Here is a 17,698-nt window from a genome sequence, read left to right as displayed (position 1 = left end):
TTGCTCGCGAAGGTTATGCGCCAAGAGGCAGCCTCATCTGTCTCCTCCGGTGTAGTAGGCATGGTGTAGACGGAGAGCAGCGTATTCGGCCTTATCTTGGTCTAGTGTGGCTAGTTGTTTCCGCTCTGTGCACAATTGGCGCCATGCCCTGGCTGCCCCTGTGCGTTGGTGCATCTACTCCAACTCAGCCACCCGCTGTGTTAGCTCTGACCATTTCAGTGCCCGCTCTTTATTGGTGGCAGCAGAGATGGTGATAAATTCGCCCCGTAAAACAGCTTTGAGGGCGGACCATTGCGTCGCCAGGGAGGTCTCGGAGTTGGTGTTATGAGCTAAAATTTGCGTAATGGCCACTTTAATTTGGGTGACAGTAGTCAGCTGATGTAAAAGGGAGTCGTGAAGGCGCCAAAGTCGCTGTGGTGAAGGGGCAGGGGGTAGCAGGAAGGTGGCCACGACCGTGGAGTGATCCGATAGTGATGCAGGGGGAATGTCGACGTCCGTGGCTAATGTCACTAGTGGTGAGGAGCATAAAAAGTAGTCTAGTCTGGCATAGGTCTTGTGGGCCCCTGAGTAAGAGGTATAAGACCTGCTATAAGGATGGAGGCGTCTCCACAAATCGACAAGGCCCAAATCCCGAAGATCCGCTAGGCCCGATCGGGAGAGCGCCCCCACTTGACCGGTGCGTTGGCAGGAGCGATCGGACAGGTTATGGAAAACAAGATTAAGATCACCCCCCAGGAGTATGTGTCTCTCAGAGTTGGCTGTAATGGCGGCTAGTGCTTTATGAAGGAAACCCTCCAGACCCTCGTCAGGGGCATACACTGAGCCCACAACAAAGGATTGACCCGCTACCAGGAATCGATATGCCAGTAGTCGCCCCTTAATCTCCACCTCCTGCTGGGCTACCCTCCCCCGAAATGAGCAGGAGACCAGCATCGCTAACCTAGCAGATTAAGTGGAAAGGGAGGAAAATAGCTGGGTGGGAAAGGCTCGGGACTTCATCCGGTGTTGGTCTTTATATAACAGGTGAGTCTCCTGTAGAAGGCAGATGTCGGCCTCAGAGTGCTCTAAGAGGGATAGCACTGCTCGCCGTTTGATGGGATTATTCAGGCCCCGGACAAAGGCTCAAGTGTACCATCTAGAGTCCGGAGTATGGCCAGTTAGTTCTGTGTGCTGCCTACGGGTCGGAAGCCAAAAAGGAAAGGGAAGACTATGTCCCAAGGTAGGGTGCTCTAATGAAAAAGGAAAAGTGGACAGGGGAACCCACCCCCCCCCAACTACTAAAGGGGAAAATCAAAAATTAAACCCAGAACCCCCCCCCCAGGCCCCTCCTCCCTCCAACCCCACATGGCATACAACTGGTCCCAAAAGAGATGAACCGGTGCTGGAGAAGACGGTGAGCTCAGAGTCCAGACCAAAGTGTACCCACCCTAACCCCAACGTCCCTAGAACAGAAAAAGTCTCCTGATAAAGTCTGACGTTCCAGGGAGACAAGTAGGAACAAGCAAGTGAGGAACATGTTCAATCAGCAGAAGAGAAAAGGAAAAAAAAAATACCACCCACCCAATACGGCAAAGATGCTTCAGTAAGAGGCCGAAGGTGCATCGCTGCCCGGATCTCACGTGCCCTCTGAGGTCTCACCGGCAAGGGCCACCGTAGCCGTCGCCAGGGCATCTTGCTGACTCTGCGCTATTTCGGAGGCAGGTGGCTTCCGGTGATGGCGCCTACTGGTCTGCCTCCGCCAGCCCGATGGGGAAGTCGAAGGTTTCCTGCTCTCATCTCCCGTGGCCTCCTCGGCACCCGAGGGCATCAAGCCCAACAGACGACATGTGTCCTCCAACGAGCGAAGCTGGTGGATTTTATTGTTGAGTCGGAAGATGAGGCGAAAGGGGTGCCCCCAAGAGTAGGGGATTCCCTGCTGTCTCAGGTGGTCAGTCACAGGCCGGAACTGCTTGCGCCTCTGTAGTGTGATTAACACTAAATCTTGGTACAGTTCCGGTGAGTGGCCCTGGAAGGAGATCGGGTGCAGAGCTCTCGCTTTAGAAAGGAAAAGTTCCTTAGTCTTGAAATCCTGCACACAGACCAGGATGTCCGCAGGTTGTGCCTGGGGAATGCAGGGCGGGCCCACTCTATGTGCCCTATCCAGGACGACTTCTGCTGTGTGGTAATCGCCTAAGATGTGTCGGAAAAGGCCAGAGGTGAAGGCAAATAGGTCCCTGGTATCGTCGGTGGGCTTCACCCCTCGGATGCAAATATTATGCCTTCGGGAGCGGGTTTCGACATCTTCTAGGTGGAGCTGCATGTCCAGATTCTGACCCTGAAGTCGGATGGCTTCCTGCTGAAGGGTTGTCAGGTCCGCCACCGTGGTGTCGCTGTTCTCTTCAAGCGTGGCGACCCGCCCACCGATGGAGTCCACGTCGCGGCGTACGTCCTTGAGTTCCGAGGCAAATTCACTTTTTACCAACTGGATATCCCCGCGTAAGGTGAGAAAGAGCGACTCCAGAAAAGCCTTCGTTATAGGCTCATCCACAGAGGCTGCCGGTTGCTTGGGCGCCGCTGCCCATGAGTCTGCTGTCGTCATGTCCAAATTGGACTGAGCGCGACCAAAGATATCCTTCAAGGGCTTCACCTTCACATTCCGAGCCTTTGACATGCTCCGTTGCGGCCCACAGGAGCCAAACAGGAGGACTGCAGTACCTTGACGGGCCTAGGAACACCCACGCAGTACTCGTCTGTAGGAGCGCCTCAAAAGCCTTGGAGGGCCGGGGTGTGCGAGGGGGCGTCAGGGGCTGGGCCCAAAGCTGTCTCCCCCCGAGTCCGGTGCAGAGGTGTAGGAACAGTCAATTGAAGTCCGATAGGCCAGCCGGCGCAATACTCTCGGGCGAGATGGGGCCTTCGTGAACTCGGGCCCAGGCGAGCCTGTCCCCTCCTCTCTGATGCCGTCAGGCCCCTGCCCATGAAGTGGTATGAAGCCTAAGACTTCGATCCCCTGTCAAGCCCGCAGGAACTGCGTAACGTTGGTCGACCCCCACCCGGGGATCTGCGCGACACGGCCCACCGTTGCCAAGGGCCAGCCGCAAGCAGCACTCAACCCGTGCTCCGGGGGTCGCAGGGAGGCCCTCCTCTAGAGCGGAATCGTCGTCCGGTAACAGAGACCGAGGCCATCCAGGGCCGGCGTCGGGAGCAGCATAAACGGTCCTGTCGGCGTCGCCCACCAGCTAGTCACCTCCTCTGAGCCCACTCATAAGTCCACAGGTAGGGAGGTGAGAACATATGGCTCACCTCCACCAGGCTGGGGATCTGCGCGCCGCACGGCATTGGGACCATCGCGCAGCACTCAACCCAAACCCAGTGGGGGCCGCCCACAGGGAAGAAGGCAGGTCTTCTGGCTAGGCCCCTGTGCAGCTATGGCGGTCCTCTGATGGGCAGGCGTGATCCGGCCGTGTGCTGTCTGTTAAATGCGGCCTGTGTATCGACCCAGTCAGCCTCCGAGAACACAGGCCTGGGCAGAGGGGCCCCACCCGGGGGAGCAGGGCTGGCCGCAGGGAACGCACCCCCACGCCGGGACCTCCCGTCAGCCCACAAGCTAGTCCAGAGGCCTCGGAGTGCTCGCACAGGCGCCCCCACCCTTGTCTCCCACAGGGCTGGCCGTGCTGACACGAGGCCGGTGCTGCAGTGGGCTCCACGCTGCCGGCTAGGCGGCAACTTCTCCACGCGGCTCACCCAGCGAGGTCCACCCAGCGAGGCCCACCCAGCGGGGCCCACCCAGCGTGGCCACCTCAGCCGCCCGTAATCCCCTCCTCACCTCTCTCATGGCGGCGGTCCCGGGGCGTAGTCCGGCAGGCGGCCGGGAAGGGAGCCGCTGGTCTCGGCACCTGCCGAACGGCACCGCGTTGTAGAGGCGGCGCGACAATGGTGGCCGGGAGCACCACCGCGCCCCGCTGTCCGAGCGCCATCGCAAGTCCAGGCGGGGGCCCAAAGTGAACCGCCAAGCCCCCCAGGGGTTCCGCACCAGGCTCGCACCAGGCAAGTCCCGGGGGCGCCGTGCTGTGCCGCGTTGGGCGAGCGGTAGGCAGGAGCTGGGAAAGAAGTGTCCTACCGCTCCGCCATCTTTACCACGACCCCTGTACATTTATTTTAGAATGGGTTAAAGGCAGGAAATACCCACTTTTCTTTTCTACTTTGCAAACTTTCTAGTCATAATAATTTTGGTTGGTGTTACTCAAGAAATGTTAATCTGAATATCCTCACCATTGTCTCCTTGCATTCCTGACAAATATACAGCCTCTCTTTTCATATATCAAATAGTAACACCACTGTCAGTTCTTTTGAGTTTCTCACTTAGATTAACATCATCTGTTCAATTACAATGTCTTTGAGGATGAATCCTAGCTGCAAAGAATCAAATGTTCAAGGACTGACCTGGATGCATATTAGATTGTTAAAATTATTTGTACAAGACTCTCCCACTATAACTTGGCCCAAAGAAGTTTGACACGCTATGTTACTTCATATGTCTTGAAACAATGTATGTGATATCTTTCTGCTACCTAACAAAGAGGATGGAGAAACAAACATGCGTACAGATGGCTGGCCCAGAACTCATAACTATGTGGTGAAAAGAAAATCTGCAACAGAAAACAGAAAGAACTCTTACCGAGAAGCCTCAACTCTGTACCAAATCTGGTCATCAATTGTCAGGTCAGGATACTCAACACGTCCAACACCTGATCCCACGTCCCACAGGAAGTTAACTTTGCCCTTGCGCATCTCGACAGCCAAAAAGTCGGTCTAGAGTTAAAACATAAGACAGGGTCACAAATTAGGGAGATAAAATTTGAATAAAGTGCACGCTTGCAGATTCTTCTAGTTCTTTAGCAAAAACCGATTGCAAAAATAACACAAATATTACTGTTCATCTGTAATGAAAGTCTGTAACTCAAAAGAGCCACAATTAAATACCATGTCCTTCAGATATATGGATTATACTCGGCTCTGAAATGTGAGAAGATAAGGTTACTTACCTTCAGTAATGCTCTTTCCAGTCAAAACACTAACTAGCCATAGTGTTCTCACCTTTTGAATATTCCTCATGTGTCAGACTGGATCTGCAAATTTTTCAGCAGTACCTTTGCACACCCCAATGGACACTGATGCCGTCCGCTCCAGAAATGACATGCGGGGACAATATAGGTGCCACCACAGTGGGCTGACATCAGTGGCTTTCTAACCCCAAAAGCAGAACCCCAAAAGCAAATTGGTAGATAGTGTGCAGAGTCCTAGACTTAGGAACTTATTAATGGATAGAGTCCAGTCACATAACTGGGAGGATGGGAGGGGTGGTGAGGAATCTGCAGCTAGACAGAGTCTCGACAAGAAAGAGTGTTACCAATGGTAAGTAACTCGATCTTCTGATAGTGATTTCTAGCTGCAGATTACTCACCTTTTGAATATTTACCAAAACAATACCTTTTTGGAGGTGGTTCTGTGAATGAACTCAAACCAGAAAGTTATTTATGGTTGAGTTTGCAAAAACCTGACTGTCTGGGCAATAGTGTTATGTGAATGTTTGGAGGGACGCCCAAGTAGCTCACTGGCAAATGTCTAGGACAGGGACTCCACGTACCAATGGAGTGGTAGCATCTTTGGCCCTAGCAGACAGAGAATGCTGCCCTTCTGGAGTCTACTATTTGGCCAGTGCATAGCAGATCCTAATGCAGAGCATGATCGAGTGGGAGATGGTTCACTTCTGCACAGTCTTACCTTTTTTTACTCCAGCGAACTCTACAAAGAGCTTTGCATCCAACTGGTGATCTTTGTGATGATCTATGTTGATGTTTGGAGCTCTCTTGCTGTCCAATAGATTGTGTTTCCCCTCCTCCTTAAAAGGGTGAGGCGGATCATATAACGCCGGCAGGGTGATGGTTTGACTGATGTTGAACTACATCACAGCTTTCAGCAGGAAGGATTCCCAAGTCTGCAGAACCAGTTTGTCTAGGAAGGAGGAAATGTCTGGGCTGGACAGGATGGCAGTCCTCAATGTCTCAGCAATAGTCATGAAAGGACCGATGGAACTGTCATGGTTAGCGAGGCTCAGGGAAAGGCCCAGAGAGTGAGCGGTGGCCCTGCTCTCCTTAAAAAGCTTGAGAGACAAAATTAGCTTTGTCCCTGAACAGGTGAGTCCCATCAAAAGGCATGTTCATCAGGGAGGACTGGACATTGCCAGAGAACGCAGTTGATTGCAGCCATAGCATGGCGGTGAATGGCAATGCTTGTGTGTATGGCCCAGTCACATGTAATCTGTACTGTCCAAACCACGATTAACTGCGAACTTGGCTGCATCACAACCATCTTAAATTGCCTGAGAGAGCACAGGGTGAAAATCTTTGGGCACACCAGGAAGAAGTTGTGCCAAAGGGCATTGAGGTACCGTCCCAGCAAACAGATTGCATTAAGAGAGGAGACGACCAAGCTAGTAGAAGAAGAGACACCTTTGCTTAATATTTCTACTCATTTAGATTTCCTATCAGGAGGAGTGGTGGTAAATGTGTTGGGATTAAAGCAGCTGATGGAATCCTGCACCACTGGGCTTTCTGGTGAGAGGTGCTGCAAAGAAAATCCTGGTGTCCTGAACCGGTGTGTTGGAGCATGGTTTGACCCAAGCCCCCATGAGGTATATGTCAGCGCTTCCTTGAAAGGAAGGAGGGTCTCCAAAGATGTCTGCCCTGGTCGAAGGAACTCAATCAAAAAGCCAGCATAATCCCGCCTCCATTTCTTGTGTTTCTTATCCCTACCTAAGGACTTGCAGCGCAAAGAAAACGGGCCTATAGAGCAGCTTTGTCGCCTCTAGGAACAGGACCACGATTGGACCTTGAATATGGAGCATGACTTGGAAAGGTCCAGGTGAGGACTCTTCTTTTACTTGGCGACATACAGTTTTGTCTCTTGCTCCTAGAAGGGTGATTGGGCGGGGGGACAGTTGGCCCCCACATGCACAAGTTTTGGCGGCAGTGCCCCCCACTCCACGCTATTACATTAGTTTGATGCCCCGCGGCAAAGGAAGGGACTGCCACGGCCTGCAAAGTGTGGTGCTACACTCCTGTGCAATGAAAATCAAGAAAAAATCTAAGATTTCTTCCTTGTGCTGAGAGAAAACTACCAGCATATGAAAGACATTAATGTGTTGTTTTTCAGAAGTAATATCTACATTGGCTTTGTTTTCTGAAAAGCGAGAAAAAAGACTTCGACCAGGAAACAATAACACATTGGCTCGGCTGGCAATTCATATTTTCTGAGCTGCTCCCTCTGAGCCCTTGGAAGTACTTTTTTTTAAAAAATTAGCCACCCACACAGCACGGAACTCTAAATGTTGCAGCTCGGTTAGAGGAAGTAGAGCTCCATTGTCACCGTTGTTTGATGTCCTAGCCACCAACTTTAAAGCAATGTCTGAATTCTGCTCTAGGGACATTGTTGTACTGCAGCGGGGTTAATGGACACAACGACTTAAGCTGATTGTGGAATGGATGATAAATTATTCCTCCTCATTTGACCACCGTCTTTGTTTGGCAGGGTGCAGCAAAGCACATTCCAAGTGAGATCATCCGTGGGGCAATTGTGTACACAATGGGGCTACCAGAGACGTTGTCCGGAATAGACTGGTACACCAACAAGATGGCACTCTCCAATCTTAATGATAAATGTGTAGCACAAAAAGGAGTTGGTAGCACTAAAAATCTCACATCCATACAAGTCGCATTAGATGTGATTTCATAAACATGAATATCTCATTGACATGATCAACCCTGCATTAGTTGTATGGGTATACTTTCCATAATCTCATGAAGAAGAACATATTATTTGTACACACAGCAGTTTATCTTCTGTAAGAAATGTCAGTGGCCTTCAAATAGTTTATTTTAATCTCATAATAAATTATGCTTTTAGAGAAATTTTATGAATGTGATGTTTTTTAATGCTGCCATTTGTGCTTTTTTAGGATGTCTGTGGGCATCCTTCCTCTAGTGACAATGCACCACTGCTAAGAAAATATGTATACAAATAAAACAAATACCTAAATTACATGTTCATAAAGCAGTTAGAGCTTAAAATATGTGTGTGTGCTTTTTGATTTGCAAGCTGCTTCTCTCCTCCTTATAAACTTGGCACTGACAAAAATTACATGTTTTGAGTGGTCAGTGCTTAGCATATTGTGTGTCAGGACCAGAGGCTGCGTATTAAGCATATACATTTATACTGACTTGTCGTTTTTGGTCACAACAAGGCCCGCCTTTAGCCTTTGGCCCACTTTCTTCCCATAAGTATGCATGCTTTCAGTCCACAGGCCTATCAGAGGGTCGGGTCGGACACAGCAGAAGAGAGCCTCTGCCGTAGGTGGTGCTTCAGTGCCCCAACTGGAGGACAGGAAGCATTAGGACCGACCTCACTGGCAGACCGGTCACACAGTGCAGCTCTGCGATAGGCTTTTGTACACATTCAGCAGATCCTGCACTTGCCTTACCCACACTGCAGGGAGATGTGCATTCATAACCTTTACACCAGTCAGAGAAGATGTGTGATGGAGGCGGTGGGCTATAGTACGCTCTGCACATTGCGCACATGAGCATCTTCAAGTGTCTGGGAGTATCTAGTGTTTTTGTTTACAGGGGTAAATGAAAGGGTGGAGCTCTGGGATATTGGGTAGAATGTAAAGCACACATTTACCTTTAGGCTCTGGCTACAATATGAAAGGTGGAAGGGTAAGGCATTTGCTGACCAGTGAGGTATTTACTGCACAGGTAGATACGGACACTCTTCGATGAGGTATTAACAAATGTGGCGGATACCTCCTAGGCCGAGGTTTCCTCTGGAAAATGACCTACATGCAGAATCAATGGTTTTCACATGCAATTCCACATGTATTAGAATTTACCAGAGATTTGAATCTGGGAAATTTCGGAATGATTGACCTGTAGAAACTTGTCGGGGAATAGTAATGGAAGGTGAAGTAATCACTGCGTTACTCATACTACCGATCCCTGTGGAAACTCATATTTCCACAAGGATTGAAATTTACCCCATCTCCTTGTCAGGATCACAACAAGAAGGACTATAGCCATCTACTGCTAAGTAGTCCTTCCTTAATTTGCGTTGGACTGGACCAAAAGGATTTAACACAGCTGGGGAGGGTTGGCTATTTTCTCGCTAAGGTTAATGGCCAGTCGGCCTCAGGGTAGAAAATATAGGGACTGCTGTGCTCTACGAGTCTGTGCTACCTTCAATGCAAAAATCAAGTCCGGCTCAATGTTTATGATCTGTCCCCATATTTCCTATGTTAATCTTAAATATACCCGGTGCCCTCTCAATCTCCAAATGTCGGAATGTAAATTAAGTGGAGAGAAACTCACCATTCAGTGCACCTTTTGATGCAGAGCTACAACTACTGGAATACACATTAGCAAGACCAATAGGTCTAGCTTTAATGTACCCATGAGGAAACAGGCTATGTACATCGCTTGCATGCACAAATGCTATTTGTGACATTAATGCCTGCCTTACTGGCTTTTCTAGTGCAGAGAAAAAAAAGTAACACACATGATTGCCTTCCCCACAAAACCATATAGAAGATTAAAATATAAAAGAATGTGACTAACATTGCAATTAATCAGTGTACTTTTCAAAAGAAACATAGGGCCAGATTCTCAGAATCTGGCCCTTTGCGAGTGCAATTTTTGCATTTGGGATTCATCATCCCAAATGCAAAATTCGCTATTAAAGAATTCGCATGTTTGCGAGGAATTGCATTTAAGGAATCTCTATTTGAGATTCCTTAAATGCAATTCATGAACCATTTTAAAATACCGAAATCGCTATTTTGGGCCGCTATTTACCGCGAGGTCAAACCTCGTGGTAAAAAGCGAAAACTTAGAAAAATGCATTTAAATGCATTTTTCTAAGTTGCATGTTACACACACACATGTCCTTTGGACATGTGTGTGCGCAACACAAATGTAGATTACATTTCAGGGGTGCTACAGGGTGTCCTTTGGACACCCCTGGCACCCTTGAAATCGCTATCTTATTTGCGATTAGCAATTTGCTAATCGCAAATAAGGAATGTGTAGGAATCGCATTTCTTTATGCAATTTCTACTTGAATCCCGTTTTGCAAGTCCTTAATAGCGATTCCTTATGAATCGCTATTAGGGGCTCGCAAAACGGGAGAATGATGAATCAGGCTGTATGTCCTTCATGCATTCCACTGGATGTACTTCCTGGAAGGTGGAATAATACACCAAATAGCAAACCGCATGAGGTGAAAGAGTCCAACTCCTCTGACTGCAGTCACAGTCACCTCTATGTACATTTTACAGAAGTGGTGCCGATGCTTCTGCTTAATAGCTGTGCTGTCGAGCAAGAACTGCACACGAAAGGTAAGAGCCTCACTACAAACTTGGCAAGTGCGAATATACGTGTGGGCATTGATATTGTGCATCAGAGTTAGCAAACATGGCAGAGTAGAAGACACATCTCAGGCAATAATGTTTTTCCGTTGAAACCTAGCAAAGCCCAACGTTAATTTATTCCACTTATAGAATAGATTCTCCCACACTGCCAAGCCTTTTGGCAAGAAGTCAACTTACATATTTGGCACTTCCAAGGTAGAAAAGCAGGTTGTCAGGGACAGCTGTCTTCACGTTCAGGAGGATCGTGTTGTAACCGCCTTTCTTGATGTCGGGCCTGTAAGTGCGGATGCAGTCTCCCCCAGACGACACTGACACTTTGATCTGAAAGAGCAGAAACACAGAAACACAGAGAAGTTCAGAATTAGCTTGGTTTAGCACAAAACAAGCTAAAGAGCTTCAACCTCAGTTCACGACACACCACCTGCACACCCGCCCCCGCAAAACAAATCACCCGCATCCATCGGGAAACATCCTTTACAATGCAACTTTTACCACGCAGTGCCTTTACGACGCAACTTTTACAACGCAAACCATTACAACGCATTGCGCTGGAGGGCGCTCTAGGATAGGGAAGAGATTTAATTTACTATCCAACACCTTCCCTACTATCCACGGGGACTGGAGTTGGAATAGTAAATTAAACTATTCACTATCCAGCGCCCCAAAGCACTATGCGTTGTAAAGGTATTCGTTGTAAATACCGCGTTGTAAAGGCATGCGTGGTAAAAGTATGCGTTGTAACGTCATACATCCCATCCATCTCTTCTAATGTACTGAAGATATGACATTGGTGGCGGCCACTTGTGTATGGAGACAGCGACTGCACCGGCTTCAGCAGTAAGGGCGTTGATCAAAGGCCTGCCTTTTACTGCAGTTACAAAGGTGGCTCAGACTTTAAAGATTCATTCCAGCTTTTATGTCTTATAAATTTATTTCCAATAAGCAGACGGCGCTTGGAAACGGCACCCAGCAGAGCTTGTTCACAGATGGCGTTTCATGCTCTTTCCCCTACTTTGATGAATGGCTGCACAGGGCCCACCTTCTGTCTCTAAACTATAAGACATTCTGGATTTAACCTTAAAGATCCTTGGAAGTGGAAGCCTCTTTTTTTCTCTGTCTTTTCGCATCCTCGTCGACCAATGATATGTCCCCTATCTACAATTCAGAACTTCACAGCCTCGTGAAACCTTCATAGAGATTTGTTTATAAAACGCCTTCGAAGTTGTGCGTGGAATATACAGCTGCTACGAGTTTACGTCCGTTGAAAATTATAATATGACCCTCTCTTACAGGCTAGAAACAATACAGCAGCAGATGGCTTCGGTTTTCTGCTCTTTAGAGGTCCCTGCTAGTAATTCAGTTACAAATCTCATTGCGTATTCCTCAAAAGGCTGAAAGGGAGAAGGGCACACTTCCTTGAAGACTTTCGTAAACTCCCAAGAACATTTATCAGCAGCTGTGTTCAGAGGGCTTGCAGCTTGCACGTGAAGGGCCACATGTAGGAAGCTTTTTTGAAGTCACAAATGGCCCCATGCACAGAATGGGGCCACTTGTGACAGCAAAAATGCCAAATAGTGAATCAGTAACATGGTACTGAATCGCAATTTGCGTTTGCAATTCGGTATTTGCAAAGGGCGTGTTTAGGGAGTCTCTTCCAAATACCGATTTGCATTGGTATGTATTAATGTTCTGCGAATGAATTGCGGACGGCAAACATTAACATTTTACCGACACCTTGAAGGAGGGGGTAACCCATTCTCAAATGTTATCATGGATACACACGCAGGATAGGTTAAACTCAGGTTTATTGGTATAAGGAGCAAACAAGTAAAACTAGGTACAGCCTCCAACAAGTCCAGTCTCCATCTCTCACCTGTCCCTACTAGATTATCCAGCACACATCATACATTCGATAATACCTAATTTCACATTCCACATTCTACCCATCGACAGTATACCTGCCTTCCATTGTAAAATATTCTAGGCATAACACTCCCCCTTGACAATGTAAACAAATATATATTTTTAAGAGCAGGCAGTGGTCCCAAAGACCACGTCTACCCTTAAAAAATTAAACTTTGAAGTTTCATTTCTTGTTTTTAAACACATACACCGTTTTCTTAACCCCATAGATGCAGAACTTCTGCAATGCAGTGGATCAGTACAAGTTACGTTTGCTTACACAGGCCATGAGAGGGACGGACTACAAATTTGAAATTTCTCTCATGTACCCATGATGTTTGTGTGGTTTGGATATTCAGTAGTAAATGTCCTGAAAATGCAGGCTTACATACCAGAGGATATTAAACTGTGTTAAGCCAGACCAATATACTGTGATGATATGTCCAGTGCTTTATTTGTCAAACAATGCATTTCGTGCCCAAACCACTGCTCAGACACCTGCAGCTGAGGGTATAAAATGTCAGCTTGCTGAATACCAACGGTGGTAGTCCTTAATCCACCTCTGGACTCATTAATTCGCTGACAGGCACTCCCTGCCCATTATCTCACTTTTACAGGTTTCTGCATTCTCTCTTGGTGACAAATTTTCCTTTTTTTCTCTTCCTCCATCTTTCCATTTTGTGTGTGTTTCCCTCTCTTTTGCTCTCGAGAAATGTCTAATGAGGAGAAATAAGTGCGGGCCTCCAAAATTTAGAGCTAGTGCCCCACCGGCAGCCACCGGCTCAAATTAAGCACTGGATTAGCCCCTGCAAAATAAGACTCATTTATTTTCATGGATCTCGCTTCATTTAGGTACTCCCGATCACCAATCCCCTGGAAATGTCCTGGACAACGTAATACCCCTGGCTTGGAACTGGAGACTGGATCGCTTCATTACCACTATCACCTCAGCAGTGTGGGACAAGCCGAACAACATTTAAAAAATCTGCCAACATCTCTACTTCTGTACTGCCAAGACATCTACGAAATTCCATATTCTGCATTGAACCCTGTAACAGTGCACTGCAGTCTCTCCCCTTCACAAGGTCATTCCTTTGCCTTGAACATTCTGTACAACTTGACCAGATCAATGTCCATCATAGCTTACTAGCATCAAATGATAGATGGCCACCTGCCCAAAACAGTGTTCAGTTCAAACTACTCATTCTGATGTAAAATCTACACACATCAAACCTACACTGTACCTCTCCACACTGATATCCTGTCACAACCCTTCCAATGTCATACGGTACACCAATTAGGAGGGGCGGCACCTCCGCTAAGGCGGAGGAACGTCGCCCCACTGCTCTCAATGCAGTGGAAAAGGGAAAAATAAAATGATAATAACAACGTTACTATCATTTTATTTCCCATTGCTGTGGGGCTGGGTTAGGGCAGGGCGGGGCTGGTGGCTCAGGGAGGAAGAGTTGACTGTGCACACTAAGTACGCATGACTATTTGGCCGGCAGTCTTGGCCCGGCCAAGCCGGCATGCACACTTTGAATTTTTCCCACCAAGCCTGGCATTACACACCCTGGTTGAGAACATGCCCAGGCCCTCAGACCCCAAATGAGTGACTGGCTATGGGGAGCCAATCATACCGCTGCATTGCAGCATTGTGATTGGCTTAAGGGAGTCTGTTTGCTTCCTGACTCTTCAGTAAAGACGGATTAGAGACGGAGGCAGCCACGGCGCAAGGAGGAGAGTGTTTTGTTTTTAATATTTTGTTCCCTCCCCGCCTTTTTTCCCTGCCAGCTGCCACTACCAATCAGCACCTTATAAATGTACACATGCATCAGTCATTTCCATTAAGTTCCAATACCTCTGAAGTACCTGGATTCTCTATTAAGAATACTTTCCTCTACCAACCCATATCCATCTTTTCCCTCAGTAAATTCAAACCTAAATAAATTCTCCTATGACTGCTTCTGCAACATACGACTAGGCAATACTATTTTCCTCCCTCCAGTGGTTACCTTTTACAGCCCTCTTTCACCTCAACTGCGTCTTATATTTCAAAGAGGGTTCTGTAAAAATAGTTATGTGTCTCCACTTTTTTGTGTTATTGTACAACTATCTTGTTTCAGCAAGATTCTGTTTTTTTGGACAACCATCCAATCAGCTACCTGTCATGAAGTGCCACCTTGATGCAGTGCAGAAGGTCTACTCACCCTCAAATAAATGACAAAGCTTAAAATGAATTACAACGTTTAACATCTTGAATGTTCCATGTTATGTCCTGCAAAAATGATGTACTTAAAAATATTCTTTTTTTATAATTAATACATTACATTTAAAGTTCATTTAAGGTTGTTCGGCAGGCATAATGTATTAATTTGTGAATATTTATATGATACAAATATGCCAGCTTTTGTCATGCTCTAAGAAAGGTATTCTGACCTCCTGTTATAAGCTCACATGAAATATTTCACCTGCAGAAAACTATGCAAGTGTTTTGCTAAAAGAAAAGTTCATTATTTGATGTGTTCGGTATGTGTGTGCATGTATGTTTTATGCGTACATTTAAGAGACAATGATTACAAAACAGATAGGGATACAGTTGGGGAGAGTGTGTGAGGCAAAGAGACAGAGAGATGTGGAGGGCCCAAGTAACAGTGGTAAAGATAAGTAAGCATTGGCAAAGCCAACAGGACTAGAGTTGGCTGCCAGGCTTTGGGTTTGACAATTCTTGTTTTGTTCTGTCATGGTTTGGCAAAACTTTATTGTTCTGGACATAGCCGGATTCTCTTCAATCTAAAACTATACATTGCCTAATGGCAAAAATCATTTTGACCTACAAAATCACACATTACCACAGTAGTCCCTGGCAGTGAAGGGAAGTACTTTCTGAGTGGATGTGCTTGTTCTGAAAGGGCAGCCTGCTAATAACTTGCATTGAAGTCAGCCAGTGGAGAATTAGGCTGGCCCATTGCCCCAGGATGCACACTGAGTGCATAGATAGATAGACAGACAGACAGACAGACAGGCAGGCAGGCAGACAGGCAGACAGACAGACAGACAGACAGACAGACAGACAGACAGACAGACAGACAGACAGACAGATAGATAGATAGATAGATAGATAGATAGATAGATAGATAGATAGATAGATAGATAGATAGATAGATAGATAGATAGATAGATAGATAGATAGATAGATAGATAGATAGATATATGTTGATAGATAGCTAGCTGCACAGACAGACAGGTATGGATAGGTAAACCAGCAAACAGATAGACAGGGAAATATGTAGACAGACAGAAAGATAGATGGATAGACAGGGCACAAATCGAAAAAAATGACACAACCTCAATTAGTAATATAAAAGTTAAAAGTCAATACAACATACAAGTGGCACGATATACAAGATCACTGGCACTGGCTCAACTCTAACTCTTAAGATCCGAATGGCTTGCCTACAAGAGACACATCTTTGGAGAAAACGCCACCTTCTTTCACAATCAACTGAATCGTGAAAGAACAGAACCAGGGAGCTCTTCAACATAATCAAACGACCACTACCTTCCAACTAGATAGAACAGTCACCATTGAACGCTGTGAAGAAATCAGTCACTACCTCACTGACAAAGTTGCAAAAATCCAACAAACTCTTAGCCATGATACCAGTCTGTCATCCCTGCCCAATTGCCTCATTGACCCCTTGGTCACCACTGAAACCCCCTCCCAGGGCTCAACGAATGACCAGCATGTCCCAACAAAACCTGAATTTAATCAGGATTGCCTTTAACTAAAAAACAATGCTAAGTGGACAGGCTCCAAACCTATGAATGAAAACTAAGTCTTCAAAATAATAGCAAACTTGAAGCCTACTGCCCACACTTCTGACCCGCTACCCTCCACCTTAGTACAGAAAATCAACCATATCATCTCCCCATTCTGGACCAAAATCATTGATGCCTCTCTCTTTTCAGGTTGTGTTCCTGACTCCCTCCTAATAGGTCAAGTCACTCCCATTCTCAAGAAACCAGAAACAGACCCCAATGACTTCAACAACCTCAGACCTTTCACAAACCTTCCCTTCCTAGCCAACACGCTAGCAAAATTTGACCTCCTTCAACTAAACTGACACATTGGGGAATTCAACCTCCATGACACTTTCCAATCAGGATTCAGGAAAGGTTGTAGGACAGAAACCGCTAAGCTCAATATTTCTGATGACATTCACAGAAACCTGGATGAAGGTGATGCCTGCCTCCTAATCTTTCTCGATTTATCAGTGGAACTCGATATAGTAAATCACCCAGCTTTACCGGAAACTCTCAGATGTCGCACAGGTCTCAATGGCACAGTCCTGAAATGGTTTACGTCCTATATGCAACATCGCTGTCAGCAAATACAAATTCACTGCTGTCTCTCCAAACCGGCTCCTGTGATGCAAGGCATGCCCCAATGCTCTATCCTCTCCCTAGCCATATTTAATCTGTTCATGGAACCCTTCACCACCATTTTGAACCAAGCAGGTGTCAAATATCACCTATATTGCAACGACATACTACTCTACTGCAAAACCAAATCACCTGGTGACCTTAGACAACTGAACACCACACTTATTAATACACAGTCATGGCTCAAAACCAACCATCTTAAACTGAACCCCAAAAAGAAAGAACTACTTTATTTTTAAGTTTTGAAAATCTTTATTAAAGGTAAAGAAATGTGATCCACAGCATACTGCCTACATCCCTGGTGGGGCCGGCATTGCAATGTATTGTGCCTGGAGATAATATAACCAAAGGGGGGGTACACAGCAAGCCACCTTCAACCACATTGGGCCGGCAGCATTAGTTGGAGCAATGAGCATTGAGGGCAGTAGATTATCTGCAATCATGTAACAACAAACAATAACTGTTAAAAATGACATTTCCACTATTGCACTGTGATCGAATTATGCATGTCTGAAATGTTGACGCATTCTGATCCTTGGGGTGTGAGGTGGTGTCCTGTGATGGCCCATGGTCTCCAGTATGTAGTGTGTGTTTACTTAGGTTGGGGTTCCCTTCACATCATTTCATATTTTTACTTTAGAGTATTGCGGGGGGTGTCGTAGTTTCTGTGGTGGCAGTGTGTTCCAATAGATATGTTTGTTAGGGGGCGCAGATATGCTTTGGGTGGGAGGAGGGTGGTTGGAGGTCCGCATAAGTATGTAGTTGCTCTTGGCAGTAGATATGGTCTTGGAGCCAGTCCTTGAATTTTGGCGCCCTCCCTCTTTCCCACCTACAGGCCATCCTTCTCCTGGCAAAAAGGAGTGCAAGAGAAGTGAATCTCTGCACTTTGGC

At 46.7% G+C, this 17,698-nt stretch overlaps 1 protein-coding gene across 7 annotated transcripts in view; it reads right to left on the bottom strand.

The window, feature by feature from the left end:
- The window catches only part of LAMA2 (laminin subunit alpha 2), a 3,430,794-nt gene that overhangs the window by 454,894 nt on the left and 2,958,202 nt on the right, over positions 1-17,698 (bottom strand). For all 7 annotated transcript variants that reach the window (XM_078648920.1, XM_078648921.1, XM_078648915.1 and 4 more), the window contains 2 exons: positions 10,637-10,780; positions 4,655-4,788 (listed from right to left, as the gene is read on the bottom strand). In XM_078648920.1, coding sequence (XP_078505046.1) covers positions 4,655-4,788; positions 10,637-10,780 — 278 coding nt within the window. The remainder of the gene's footprint in view (positions 1-4,654; positions 4,789-10,636; positions 10,781-17,698) is intronic.

This window comes from Lissotriton helveticus, chromosome 6 (assembly GCF_964261635.1).
Source record: "Lissotriton helveticus chromosome 6, aLisHel1.1, whole genome shotgun sequence".
NCBI lineage: Eukaryota > Metazoa > Chordata > Amphibia > Caudata > Salamandridae > Lissotriton > Lissotriton helveticus.
The sequence above is the reverse complement of the archived record's forward strand: the minus strand, read 5'-3'. Positions and strand labels throughout refer to the sequence as shown.